Below are 13763 nucleotides of genomic sequence, written 5' to 3'. Positions count from 1 at the left end.
TTTACGCTATCCCCCTCTAACCTTAAAATTATGCTCTGTAGAGTTTGACAATTCACCCTGGGGAAAAAGGCTCTGACAGTCTACCCTCTCTATGCCTCTCACCATTTTATATACTTCCATCAGGTATCCCTTCAACCTCCATGCACCAAAGAAAACTATCCCATTTTGTCCAACCTCTCCTTATAGCTCAAACCCTCTAATCTGGGAGGCATTTTGATGAACTTTTACTGAACCCTCTCCGACTCTTCCACATCCTTCCTGTAATGTGGTGACCAGAAATGCACACATAAACGTTTATAAAGCTGCAACATGACTTCCTGACTCTTATACTCACTGCCATGACTGAGGAAGGCAAGCAATACGCTTCCATACCAAATGCCTTGTTTACCTCTACGTGTGTTGCCACTTTCAGGGAGCTATGGACGTAGACCCCAAGATCCCTCTGTACATCAATGCTGTTAAGCGTATTACCATTAATGGTAATGGTTTTGGGTAGACTGATGGGACTGAAGGCTGATAAATCCCCAGGGCCTGATGGTCTGCATCCCAGGGTACTTAAGGAGGTGGCTCTAGAAATAGTGGAAGCATTGGAGATCATTTTTCAATGTTCTATAGATTCAGGATCAGTTCCTGTGGATTGGAGGATAGCAAATGTTATCCCACTTTTTAAGAAAGGAGGGAGAGAGAAAACGGGTAATTATAGACCAGTTAGTCTGACATCAGTGGTGGGGAAGATGCTGGAGTCAATTATAAAAGACGAAATTGCTGAGCATTTGGATAGCAGTAACAGGATCATTCCGAGTCAGCATGGATTTACGAAGGGGAAATCATGCTTGACAAATCTACTGGAATTTTTTGAGGATGTAACTAGGAAAATTGACAGGGGAGAGTCAGTGGATGTGGTGTACCTCGACTTTCAGAAAGCCTTCGACAAGGTCCCACATAGGAGATTAGTGGGCAAAATTAGGGCACATGGTATTGGGGGTAGGGTACTGACATGGATAGAAAATTGGTTGACAGACAGAAAGCAAAGAGTGGGGATAAATGGGTCCCTTTCGGAATGGCAGGCAGTGACCAGTGGGGTACCGCAAGGTTCGGTGCTGGAACCCCAACTATTTACGATATACATCAATGACTTAGACGAAGGGATTAAAAGTACCATTAGCAAATTTGCAGATGATACTAAGCTGGGGGGTAGTGTGAATTGTGAGGAAGATGCAATAAGGCTGCAGGGTGACTTGGACAGGTTGTGTGAGTGGGCGGATACATGGCAGATGCAGTTTAATGTAGATAAGTGTGAGGTTATTCACTTTGGAAGTAAGAATAGAAAGGCAGATTATTATCTGAATGGTGTCAAGTTAGGAGGAGGGGGAGTTCAACGAGATCTGGGTGTCCTAGTGCATCAGTCAATGAAAGAAAGCATGCAGGTACAGCAGGCAGTGAAGAAAGCCAATGGAATGTTGGCCTTCATAACAAGAGGAGTTGAGTATAGGAGCAAAGAGGTCCTTCTACAGTTGTACCGGGCCCTGGTGAGACCGCACCTGGAGTACTGTGTGCAGTTTTGGTCTCCAAATTTGAGGAAGGATATTCTTGCTATGGAGGGCGTGCAGCGTAGGTTCACTAGGTTAATTCCCGGAATGGCGGGACTGTCATATGTTGAAAGGCTGGAGCGATTGGGCTTGTATACACTGGAATTTAGAAGGATGAGGGGGGATCTTAATGAAACATATAAGATAATTAGGGGATTGGACACATTAGAGGCAGGAAACATGTTCCCAATGTTGGGGGAGTCCAGAACAAGGGGCCACAGTTTAAGAATAAGGGGTAGGCCATTTAGAACGGAGATGAGGAAGAACTTTTTCAGTCAGAGAGTGGTGAAGGTGTGGAATTCTCTGCCTCAGAAGGCAGTGGAGGCCAGTTTGTTGGATGCTTTCAAGAGAGAGCTGGATAGAGCTTGTAAAGGAGTCTTCTCTGACACACTGTAACCTTTACTGGTAGTTTATTATAGCACATGGCACACACGTCCCAGCACTGACTGCATCCAGCCTTCAGACGTACCGGGACCTAAAAGGGTGGAACAAAGGGAGGAGACTACAGTTGTACTAATAGGATGGGGCGTGGTTAGTGGTGATAAGGTAGCTACAGTATAGGTTGCATGCATAACCATCTACATCCTTCCCCTTACAATTCAAACAAGTTACTACAGTAGCAGGATTATTATACAGTACCTGCAAAGCTAGACATATTCTCCGTAGCGAGCCGGAGGTTTTACAATCCGACCCGAGCGAGTGCGCACAGCACCTTCACCCTCCCCGCCCGAAAGAGTAGGAGGGGGGACAAGAACAGAAACAGGAGGAGAGAAGCTGGGTGGAGAACCCAGCTTGCAGGGGGAACGGAGAGACACAGGAGAGCCAGGCGAAAATGAAGGGGTAGAACGAGTTGAAGTTGGAGAGAGAGAAGATTTTGCAGGGGACAACAGAGCCTGGGGAGCAAGCCCGGGAGGAGCAGGGGGGGCTACCCGAGGCAAAAGGACCGACCGTGGCATGCAGGGAGCAGAGGGTACGTTAGTGGAGGAAGGCTCGACACGCGATGGAGGGGTATACGGAACCGCAGGAGGTGGTTTGGGCTCGTTAACCGCCAACAGGTGCTGGCGGCTGCGTCTGTAGACAGTCCCTTCGAAATCCACGAGGTAGGAACGTGGCGCGGTGTCAAACCCGACGACGGTGGCAAGTCGGGAATAGCCGGTGGACGTCTGCAAACGGACGACCTGTCCCGGCATCAGTGGAGAAAGAGGGCGGCAGGATTTATCATGCGACCGTCGCTGGATCTCGTGTTTTTGGGCAATACGTTTCTGGACATCAGCAGGCTGCAGGACTTTAGGCATCAGGGACTGCTGGGCAATAGGCATCGGAGGGCGGACAACTCGGGACATGAGTCGCTGGGCAGGGGATCCCATGGAAATGTCTCGAGAAATGTTGCGAAGGTTCAGGAGACACTGATAGAAATCCCCGTTCGAGAGGCGGGTTTGTTCAAGCAGGTGCTTAGCGCTCCGGACCGCCCGTTCCGCTAGACCATTGCTTTGAGGGTACTCCGGGCTGCTAGTGAAATGATTAAAGTTCCACTTTGTGGCAAACGCTCGAAACTCAGCGCTGGTGAACTGGCGACCGTTGTCTGTCTGCAGCCGGACAGGGGAACCAAACGTGGCAAAGTGGCGGCGAAGCTTGCTGATCACCATCTCGGAGGTGATGGCAGGGAGGAAGTCCACCTCGAACCAATTCGAGTAAGAGTCTACTAGCACAAGGTATTGCTTACCACGCCAGTCGAAAATGTCGGCAGCCAGAGAAGTCCAGGGCATTTCAGGTGCAGGCTGCTGCAAAAGTGGCTGTCTTTGCTGATGCGGGGCAAGCGAGTGACAGTCCGGACAGGAATCGACTCGGGCTTGGATGTATTTAGCCATGGCCGGCCAGTAGTACTGGTCCTGGGCATGTGAGATGGTGGCATCTGCACCGGGATGTCCCATGTGGGCGGCATCAAAATACAAGCCACGCAGTGATTCCGGGATGACAACCTTGTGCCCTTTGATAATAATACCATCCCGGAGGACTAACTCATCGCGGACCAAAAAATAGGGGTGGACGCTGGCAGGCAACGAATTCCGCTTGGTGGGCCACCCGCGCTTGATGACAGCAGCAAGCTGCTGCAGGTCGGGGTCGTTTGCGGTGTGTTCAACCAGGCATTTCAGCTGGTGAGAAGGGACGAAGTTGACGTTCAGTACCTGTAAGTCCGACTGCTCGAAGGGGTGCTGGTCGCAGGAGGTCCGGGGGGCCCGGGACAGTGCATCAGCAACATGCATCTCGGTGCCCCTCTTATATACGATCTTAAAGTCAAAGCGCTGTAGCTGCAGCATCATCCGCTGTAGTCTGGCAGGAGCGCAGTGTATCGGTTTATTAAGTATTGTCACCAGTGGCTGGTGATCCGTTTCAATGGTGAACCTGGTGCCGAATAAGAAGTCTCTAAACTTCGAACACGCGAAAACCACCGCCAGCAGCTCCTTCTCTATCTGAGCATAGCGTTGCTCTGTGGCCGTCATTGTCCTAGAGGCATAGGAGATAGGCTGCAGCGAGTCGTCAGCGTGGAGTTGCAGGCAGGCAGCACCCAGTCCAAATCGGGAGGCGTCGCAGGTGACCACGATTGGAAGCAGCAGATCAAAAAACCTTAGTGTTGGTGTGCTGACCAGCCTCGTCTTCAGCAGGTCGAACGCCTGCTGGTGGTGTGGAAACCATGCCCAGGCAATGTCCTTCTTTGTGAGTTGTCTCAGGGGTGCGCTCAACTCGCTGAGGTCGGGGATAAACTTCCCCAGGTAGTTCACCATGCCCAGGAAGCGCTGCAGACTGACAGCGTCAGTCGGGGCCGGCAGCTCAGAGATGGCGCTGGTCTTTTGCGGGTCTGGCTTTAACCCTTGGGCTGTGAAGATGTGTCCGACGTATGTGACCTCAGGCACCCGGAACTTGCACTTTGACCGATTGAGCTTCAAATTTATCTGCCGGGCACGGTCCAAAATCCGCCGGAGGTTGTGGTCATGTTCGGCCACGTCCCTCCCATAGACCAGAATGTCATCCACAATAATCGCGCAGGGCAGACCTGCAAATAGTTGTTCCATAGAACGCTGAAATACCTCGCTGGCAGAGTTGATGCCGAACGGCATCCGTAAAAACTTAAACCTGCCGAAGGGCGTGCTGAACGTGGTCAGATCCGTGGAGCGTTTGTCCAGGGGTATCTGCCAAAACGAGCTCCTTGCATCGAGGACGGAGAACACAGTAGCTTGTCCCACCTGGGCGGCAACATCTTCGACAGTCCTCATGGGGTAGTGGGGCCGTTTAATTGCCATATTTAAGTCCTTGGGGTTAATGCACACCCGTATCTCATTTTTTCCTTTCTTCAACGTGGCGACCATGGTGGAGACCCATACGGTTGGATCGCTGACAGCCTCCAGCACTCCCATGTTGACCATGTCCTTGAGCATATTCTCCACTTTGCCCTTCATGGCAAAAGACACCCTGTGGGGTGGACGGATCACGGGCTCCACAGATGGGTCTGTCGCGATCTTGTACACCACCGGCAGCTTCCCCAGCTTGTCGTCAAACAGGTCTGGGTACTCACATAGTGGATCCATCACAGGTTGCACCTTGTGGACCGTATGGTTAAACGACACCAGCCCAAGATCCTGGCATGCCCGGTTGCTAAGCAACGTCACACAGTCACTGTCCAGAATGAAGAAAGACAGGTCCTGGGAACCTTCCTGCAGCACGCAGTGGAAAGTCGCCCTCCCCACAGGTGTTAGTTCCTCTCCCCCATAGGCACGCAAAACAGAGCGGTCGGCAATCAGCAGCTCATTATTCCTTATCCGGTGGAACAGCTTTGTTGACATTTATGTTCACAGAAGGATCGGGGAGGCGAGATCGGCTGTGGAGGAGAGTGTAAATACTTACATCTCCCGTGGAAAAGCTGGGCTCAGAGTCCATCTCGCTATCAACCTGCAAAAGATTGTCTAGGAGTTGTCTGGGAGCTGAGGGAACTTTCCCACGGGATCGGCAGGCAGCTGCAAAATGGTTTCTTCTCCCGCAGAAATTGCATGTCTTCCCAAGGGCTGGGCACTGTGATTCTGAGGAGTGTACGTAGCTGCAGTTAGGACACTTGTTAGATCTTGGGTCCCGGGGTGTGCGAACGGGCCGCTGTGGAGGGCGAAAGTTCTCCCTCATCCGTCGTTGTCCAGCAACTCCAGTTAAATTTACGGCTCGGCTGTCAGACCCCCTCTGTCCGTGAGGATGGTGGACCACTTCGGCAATGCGGCACGCATGCATTGCTTGAGTCAGGGTTAGGTCAGGCCGTTGCAGCAGGTCGGCACGCAGCTTCTGATCGACCATACCGGTAACGAGAATGTCTCTGACGAGCTGGTCGCGCATGGTTTCGAATCGGCACCGCTGGGCAAGGTGTCGCAGGTCGGCAATGAAGCATTCAACAGGTTCATCCGGCTGTTGCTTGCGTGAGAAGAACCTGGCCCGCTCCAGTATACGGTTGGAGGGCAGGTCGCATAGCTCCGCGAATTTGCGCAAAAGACATACCGGGTCGTCGGCCGATTCAGCTGGCTCGACCGGCTGGTCGTTGTCATCCAGGACCGCTGGTGCATAGACAAAGGCTTGAGCTCTCTTCATTGCGTCGGGACCGGCCAGGTTGAGCAAAAGTGATGCTTTGACCGCGGCTGGGTCGTTCCGGTTCGCAATATTGACGTAGTGAGTGTAGTCCATCACAAAAGTCGACCATCGTTCCGCAATGTCGGCATCGAAGACAAGGGGAGATGGCTTTCGGCATGAGGACGCCATATCGAGGGAAACCCGAAACTGGGCACTAACGGGAACAAAATAAATGAAAACCGGTAAACGGGAAACGCTCGCATCCCACTTCTGACTCCATGTAAAGGAGTCTTCTCTGACACACTGTAACCTTTACTGGTAGTTTATTATAGCACATGGCACACACGTCCCAGCACTGACTGCATCCAGCCTTCAGACGTACCGGGACCTAAAAGGGTGGAACAAAGGGAGGAGACTACAGTTGTACTAATAGGATGGGGCGTGGTTAGTGGTGATAAGGTAGCTACAGTATAGGTTGCATGCATAACCATCTACAGAGCTCTTAAGGATAGCGGAGTGAGGGGGTATGGGGAGAAGGCAGGAACGGGGTACTGATTGAGAGTGACCAGCCATGATCGCATTGAATGGCAGTGCTGGCTCGAAGGGCTGAATGGCCTACTCCTGCACCTATTGTCTATTGTCTATTAGTTAACTATACATTCAAACTCCCATGGAAATACATATTTACACTGAGGCTCATATACTTTTTTTTAGTTTAGTTTAGAGATACAGTGAGGAAACAGGCCCTTCGGCCCACCGAGTCCGTGATGACCAGCGATCACCCCGTACACTAGCACTATCCCACACATTAGGACAATTTACGGAAGCCAATTAACTTGCAAACTTGTATGTCTTCGGAGTGCAGGAGGAAACCAGAGAAAACCCACGTGGTCACAGGGAGAAGGTACAAACTCTACAGACAGCACCCCTAGTCAGGATCGAACCCGGGTCTCTGACGCTGTAAGGCAGCAACTCTACCGCTGCGCCACCGTGCAACACTGCATTAATATACATTAATGAATTAGCTCAGTAATTGCAATTGTATTCAAAATATCAGCCAGTTACATTTTCGAGAGTTCATTTAACAAATACAGAAATTGCGCACAGATAATATTCTTATATTCACTTACTTCCCCATCACGATAACAAAACAGTACTTGTAACAAACTTGATTCAACATGCCTGCATGGTATTATACGTTCATGAAAGGGAATAAAGTGTTAATATTCAAATATAAATATAGCAGATTAAACATAATCCAATTGTCACAAACTCCTCTGCCAGCACATGATCCATAGCCCTCCATTCCCTACATATCCCTGTGCCTGTCTAAATGCCTTTTAAATGCTACTATCAAATCTGCTTTCACCACCACCCTGGTAGCCTGGTCCATTCACTCACCACTATCTATGTGCAATATTAATAATAATATTAATAAACAACTTTCCCCGCACATCTCCTTTAAATTTCCCCCTCTGGCCTTAAAGCTCTGCCCTATAGAGTTTGATAGCCCCTGACTCTCAGTTTGGAGAAAGATCTCGACTCAAAACGCCGCCTATTTCTTTTCTCTGGAGATGCTCTCTGACCCGCTGAGTTACACCAGCTTTTTGGGTCTGTCTTTGAGATTTCCACCCTGGGGTGAAGGTTCTGACTGAAACATGAACATTTAGATCACTTTCTGAAGGAACAACCAGTTCCTTGGGCCGTGGGATTTTTGCAGACCGATCCTTGTAGACTGAGCCACATTGGAACACCAAAAGACAGACATCACCAAAACCTCTTCTCAATATTAAACACACACAGCTGGAGTAACTTAGCTGGACAGGCAGCATCTCTGGAGAACATGGGCAGGTGACATTTCGGACTGGAATCCTTCTTCAGACTTCTGAACCTCTGAGTTACTCCAGCACGTGTGTCTTGACTCACTGAGTTTCTCCAGCACGTTGTGTAGGTTTACTAGGTTAATTCCCGGAATGGCGGGACTGTCATATGTTGAAAGACAGGAGCGGCTAGGCTTGTATACGCTGGAATTTAGAAGGATGAGAGGGGATCTTATCGAAACGTATAAGATTATTAAGGGATTGGACATGTTAGAGGCAGGAAACATGTTCCCAATGTTGGGGGAGTCCAGAACCAGGGGCCACAGTTTAAGAATAAGGGGTAGGCCATTTAGAATGGAGATGAGGAAAAACATTTTCAGTCAGAGAGTTGTGAATCTGTGGAATTCTCTGCCTCAGAAGGCAGTGGAGGCCAATTCTCTGAATGCATTCAAGAGAGAACTAGATAGAGCTCTTAAGGATGGCGGAGTCAGGGGGTATGGGGAGAAGGCAGGAACGGGGTACTGATTTTGGATGATCAGCCATGATCACATTGAATGGCGGTGCTGGCTCGAAGGGCCGAATGGCCTCCTCCTGCACCTATTGTCTATTGTCTATTGTCTAATGACTCCAGCACTGTGTCTTTTTCTGTAAACAAGCAGATGCAGTTCCTTGTATCTTCAGCTCACTACTACCTTGTCAAGATAATTAGGAATGGGAGATAAATTGGAGTCTTGCTCATGATGTTATTCATATAAAATGAACTTTTAAAAACTTTCAATGCAACCAGGATCTTAACAATAATTATATCTGATATGACCGAGAATAGTTTGGTAATTTGTCCATGACCAGTGAAAGTTATGTTTTGTGTTTTGTCTAGGAGTGGGAAATATCTGTACAAAGCTGCCATGCCCATCACATGCTGCCCCACCTACCCAATGAGGTAAGTTAGCCCTTTGTGTCTGCTGGAAGATCTTGCTCCTCAGTGTGCCGTATTTCCGAGCATATCAAATAAAAGTAATTCAGCACAGAAGAAAATATACTTTGCAGAGGTTTCATTTAGTGACTTATTCCGAAATAGCTGTAAAATTGAGCTATTAAATACCAATATAGGATGCTTTAACAAAGAAATCAGTTCCCTACTCTTCGTGTAGCCAGTGCAAAAAGAAAGTGCTGGAGCAACTCAGTGGGTCAGGCAGCATCTCTGGAGGACATGGATAGGCGATGTTTCCGGTCGGGACCCATGCTTTCTGCAAGCATGAAAAGACTTTGAGTCTGAAGAAAGATCCCAACCCGAAACGTCGCCTATCCATGTTCCCCAGAGATGCTGCCTGACCCTCTGAGTTACTCCAGCACTTTGTTTTTTGCTCAGGATTTCAGCATCTGCAGTTCCCTTGTGTTACCATATGACGTATCTCCAGAGTTAAGCATGCACAGTTTGAAGGGAGATTTTGGATTTAGATTTAGAGATACAGCGCGGAAACAGGCCCTTCGGCCCACCGGGTCCGCGCCGCCCAGCGATCCCCGCACATTAACACTATCCTACACACACTAGGGACAATTTTTACATTTAATTAACCCAGCCAATTAACCTACATACCTGTACGTCTTTGGAGTGTGGGAGGAAACCGAAGATCTCGGAGAAAACCCACGCAGGTCACGGGGAGAACGTACAAACTCCGTACAGACGGCGCCCGTAGTCAGGATCGAACCTGAGTCTCCGGCGCTGCATTTGCTGTAAGGCAGCAACTCTAACGCTGCGCCACCGTGCCGCCCAGGAGGGTAAACTTCCCCCCATGTTTGCTACAATGGTTTTTCTTAGAAAGAGATGCAAATACCAACACATCTTAATGCTTTGGTAAGTTCACTCCAGGAGCATCGTGTACAGTTTGGTTTCCTTAGGAATGGAAATTGATATTGGTTTATTATTGACACATGTACCGAGATGCAGTGAAAAACTTTGTGTGCAGTTCAGGCTAATCATGCCATACATGAGTGTATCAGGTAGTGCAAAATAGAAAATAAACAGAGTGCAGAATATAGTGTCACAGCTACAGTGAAAGTGCAGATAAAATAATGCAAAGGGCACAACAAAGATTTGCCTGAAAATGCAAGGAAGATTCACCAGATTGATTTCTGGGTTGTAGGTATTGATGTTTGGGGAGAGATTGATGCCTTGGCCCATGTATTTAGAATCACAGAATTATAGATAATTGATGAGAAGACCAGTCAGTCCATTGTGTCAATGACGTTGAAAAGAACTGCCATTCTAATCCCCAATCTCCAGTGCAAGGTCTGTAACATAGCGTCAGGATGGTTAGTGGGTGTTAGAGTGAATGGAAGGGTTGTTACCAGTCAAGTTCCACAGGGCTCACTACTCTTTCCCTTGCTTTTTGTGGCACGTATTAACAAGTTGAACATGAACAACGTTTGCCGATGAAACAAAAATTGGCTGCTTGGCCAACAGTGAGGAAATCTTTCGACTGCCCATTGATGTTGAGGGCCCAGTCAGATGTGCAAGAGATGTAACTATTTATCAAACCGTGCTGCAATTAACTTGAATCAGGCATAATGAGGAAAGCCAGGGCTGGAAACCGGGAGTGGTTTATCAGGCTGGTTTCGAGAAAAACAACCAGAGAAGGGCCAAACAGCACAATCTGGAAAGACGAGTCAGGCTCAGTGCCTGAAGAAACGGAAGGATGTGTTACGGCATGTGTAGAGGTAGCCTGAGAGAGGCAAGTGTGGAGCAAGTGGCCTCTTTCTGTGCTGAAAATCACACGTCACTCTGTCCTACTGGATTCAAGAGTGTTTTATTGTCATATGTTCCAGAAATTCTTACTTTGCAGCAGCACAACAGAATATGTAAACATTGTACACTGTAAACAATATAATGAACAAGAAAATAAAGTTAAGTGTCTATATATATATATATATATATATATATATATATATATGTATATATACACACACACACATATACCTCCATGTATACACACACATATATATAATCTATATATCTATACCTGTACGCACACACATGCACACGCACACATATGTACACATAAAAAACAAACGATGATCGTGCAGAAAGACAAAACCAATGCCCAAAGTCTATGTAGTATAGAGCTTATTGGAGCTTGTAGTGTTTAAAAGCCAGATGTGTTTAACACCCCAAAGGGTGCCTGTGTGTATGTTCCAGCACTGACTGCCTTCCCCTTGACTGCTCTCACAGGTGCCACGTCTTGGACTTTCGGATATCGCGGTCACAGCGGCGGGTTCTGAAGAAGATGCGGAAGCATTTAACACGACCTGATGCTTTTGTGAAGGAAACTGTTGGTTAGTATAACAGCAATAATCATAGACAGACATAAAAATGCTGGAGTACCTCAGCGGGTCAGGCAGCATCTCTAGAGAATGACGAAGACTCAAGAAGACTTGAGTCGGAAGAAGGGTCCCGAACCGAAATATTCCCATTTTCTCCAGGGATGCTGCCCGACCCGTTGAGTTACGCCACCATTTTGTGTCTATCTTTGGTATAAACCAGCATCTGCAGTTCATTTTAATTACATATTAGCAATAATAGTAAGTTCGTGTCAGTTGAAAGAAAGGACTTGCAGAAAGATTGTAAACGTCCCAATCGTTCGATACCCAAATTAACTATCAGTGTTAGTTCTACAACTGAAAGAGATGATTTTATCTCCTTGCATGCAGTGAAGCTACTGCCTTACAACGCCAGAGACCCGGGTTCGATCCTGACTACGGGTGTTTGTCTGTATGGAGTTTGTACGTTCTCCCCGTGACCAGCGTAGGTTTTCTCTTGCACTCCAAAGACGTACAGGTTTGTAGGTTAATTGGCTTGGTGTAGATGTAAAATTGTTCCTAGTGCATGTAGGGTAGTGTTAATGTGCGGGGATCGCTGGTCTGTGCGGATTCGGTGGGCCGAAGGGCCTGTTTCCGCGCTGTATCTCTAAACTAAACTACACTAGCGTCCAGGATGCTTTTGGCTTATTGCCAGGAGCATGCAGGAACTCCAGCTTTGGCTCAGTAGGGGCACCCATAGTCAGGAGATCCTCAGCATCAGTCTCACTACAAGGTCTGGATGGCACATTCCAGCAAACATCAGAGCAGAAGCCAGTGCCACGTTGCCAGATACGCCAACTTCTGCTGGGAGAAGAGGAACATCTGCCTGTTCAAGTGACAGAATCTGGGCACAATCTATAAAAGATCAGCACGCATTCTGGTGCCCAAGTAAACACATAAATCTCAGCTGACGATGCTAATCAATAGGTGAATGCCTCATTTGTCATTTACCATCAGTGGAATCCATGGTGTATAAAAGTTGGCCTAAATGCAGCTATTTTTAATTGTAGGTTATTTGTTCATAGCTGCTCAATATGTTTAGAGGAAAAGAAAATGCATTCAAATGGCAGGACCTGTGATCCCAATGCATTCTACAAAAAAATGAAGTACTTCTAAAATGTACAGGTCTGCCACCAATTTTCTAGCAACTGGGGATCTGGCTCACAGAACGAATAACTTTAGTTTAGACATTCGGCATGGAAACAGGCCCTTCAGCCCACCGAGTCCAGACGGACCCGTTCGCACTAGTTCTGCGCTATCCCAATTTTGCACCCACTGCCTACACACTAGAGGCAATTTACAGAGGCCAGGTGACCTACAAACCCACACGTCTTTGGGACGAAGGAGGAAACCGAAGCACCCAGAGGAATCCCAGGCAGTCACAGGGAGAACGTGCAAACTCCACACAGACAGCACCTGCGGTTGGGATGGCAGCCAGGTCTCTGGCGCTGTGAGATAGCAACTCTACCCGCTGCACCACTGTGCCAACCTAAAAGTGCTAGACGTTGAGTTTTTTTTTAAACAATAAGTGAAACTTGGACAGAACGACAAGTTAGAAATTAAATAACAACAAAGAAAAAAGCAATGGCGGAAATTTTAATCATGGTTTTTATATTTTCCGTGAATGTGACTTTGCTCCTGTTAATAATGGCAGCATAGTGGCACAGCGGTAAACTTGATGCCTTACAGCGCCAGAGACCTGGGTTCAATACTGACCATGGGTGCTGTCTGTACGGAGTTTGTACACTCACCCCATGACCGCTTGGGTTGTTTCCAGGTACCTCAGTTTCCTCCCACATTCTAAAGACGTACAGGTTTGTAGGTTAATTGGTTTCTGTAAATTGTCCCTAGTGTGTACGATAGAACTGGTTTACGGGTGATCGCAGGTCGGGCGGACTCGGTGGGCCCAAGGGCTTGTTTCCACATTGCATCTCTTAATGAAACCAAACCAAACCAAATTCTTCACTGTGATCAGTGTGATTTGTTTCGTCCTGAAGCATTCAGCCCAGAAGAGGACACCACGTGCCATAAAGAGGAACAAGTGTGTGGAGCCGGGCAGGGGAAGTTGACCACAGGACAGACACCCTGGACGTTTCCTGACGGGTCTGATGGAAACTGGTCAGAGGTAAACCACGTAACGGATCAGCGGAATATGAACAACAGCCAGCCGTGGTCAGGTGAGTTCCTCCAATCATTTGCAACTGCTGCAACAGGTTTTTTTTATAAAGATACAGCATGGAAACAGGCCCTTCGGCCCACCGAGTCCATACCAACCACTGATCACCCATTCACACTAGTTTTATGTTAGACCAAAGATGGATAGATATGACGTTCATAAATGATGAGAGCAGAATTAGGTCATTCGGTCCATTAAGTCTAATCTGCCATTCAATCA

At 48.0% G+C, this 13763-nt stretch overlaps 1 protein-coding gene across 1 annotated transcript in view; it reads left to right on the top strand.

The window, feature by feature from the left end:
- Positions 1–13763, top strand: part of LOC144608723 (arginyl-tRNA--protein transferase 1-like) — a 90846-nt gene that overhangs the window by 49150 nt on the left and 27933 nt on the right. Inside the window, exons 3-5 of the mRNA XM_078426754.1 lie at positions 8889–8951; positions 11241–11344; positions 13366–13545. Of these exons, the coding sequence (XP_078282880.1) occupies positions 8889–8951; positions 11241–11344; positions 13366–13545 (347 nt within the window). The remainder of the gene's footprint in view (positions 1–8888; positions 8952–11240; positions 11345–13365; positions 13546–13763) is intronic.

This window comes from Rhinoraja longicauda, chromosome 32 (genome assembly GCF_053455715.1).
Source record: "Rhinoraja longicauda isolate Sanriku21f chromosome 32, sRhiLon1.1, whole genome shotgun sequence".
Lineage (NCBI taxonomy): Eukaryota > Metazoa > Chordata > Chondrichthyes > Rajiformes > Arhynchobatidae > Rhinoraja > Rhinoraja longicauda.
Note: the sequence above shows the minus strand (reverse complement) of the source record. Positions and strands in the feature narration are given on the sequence as shown.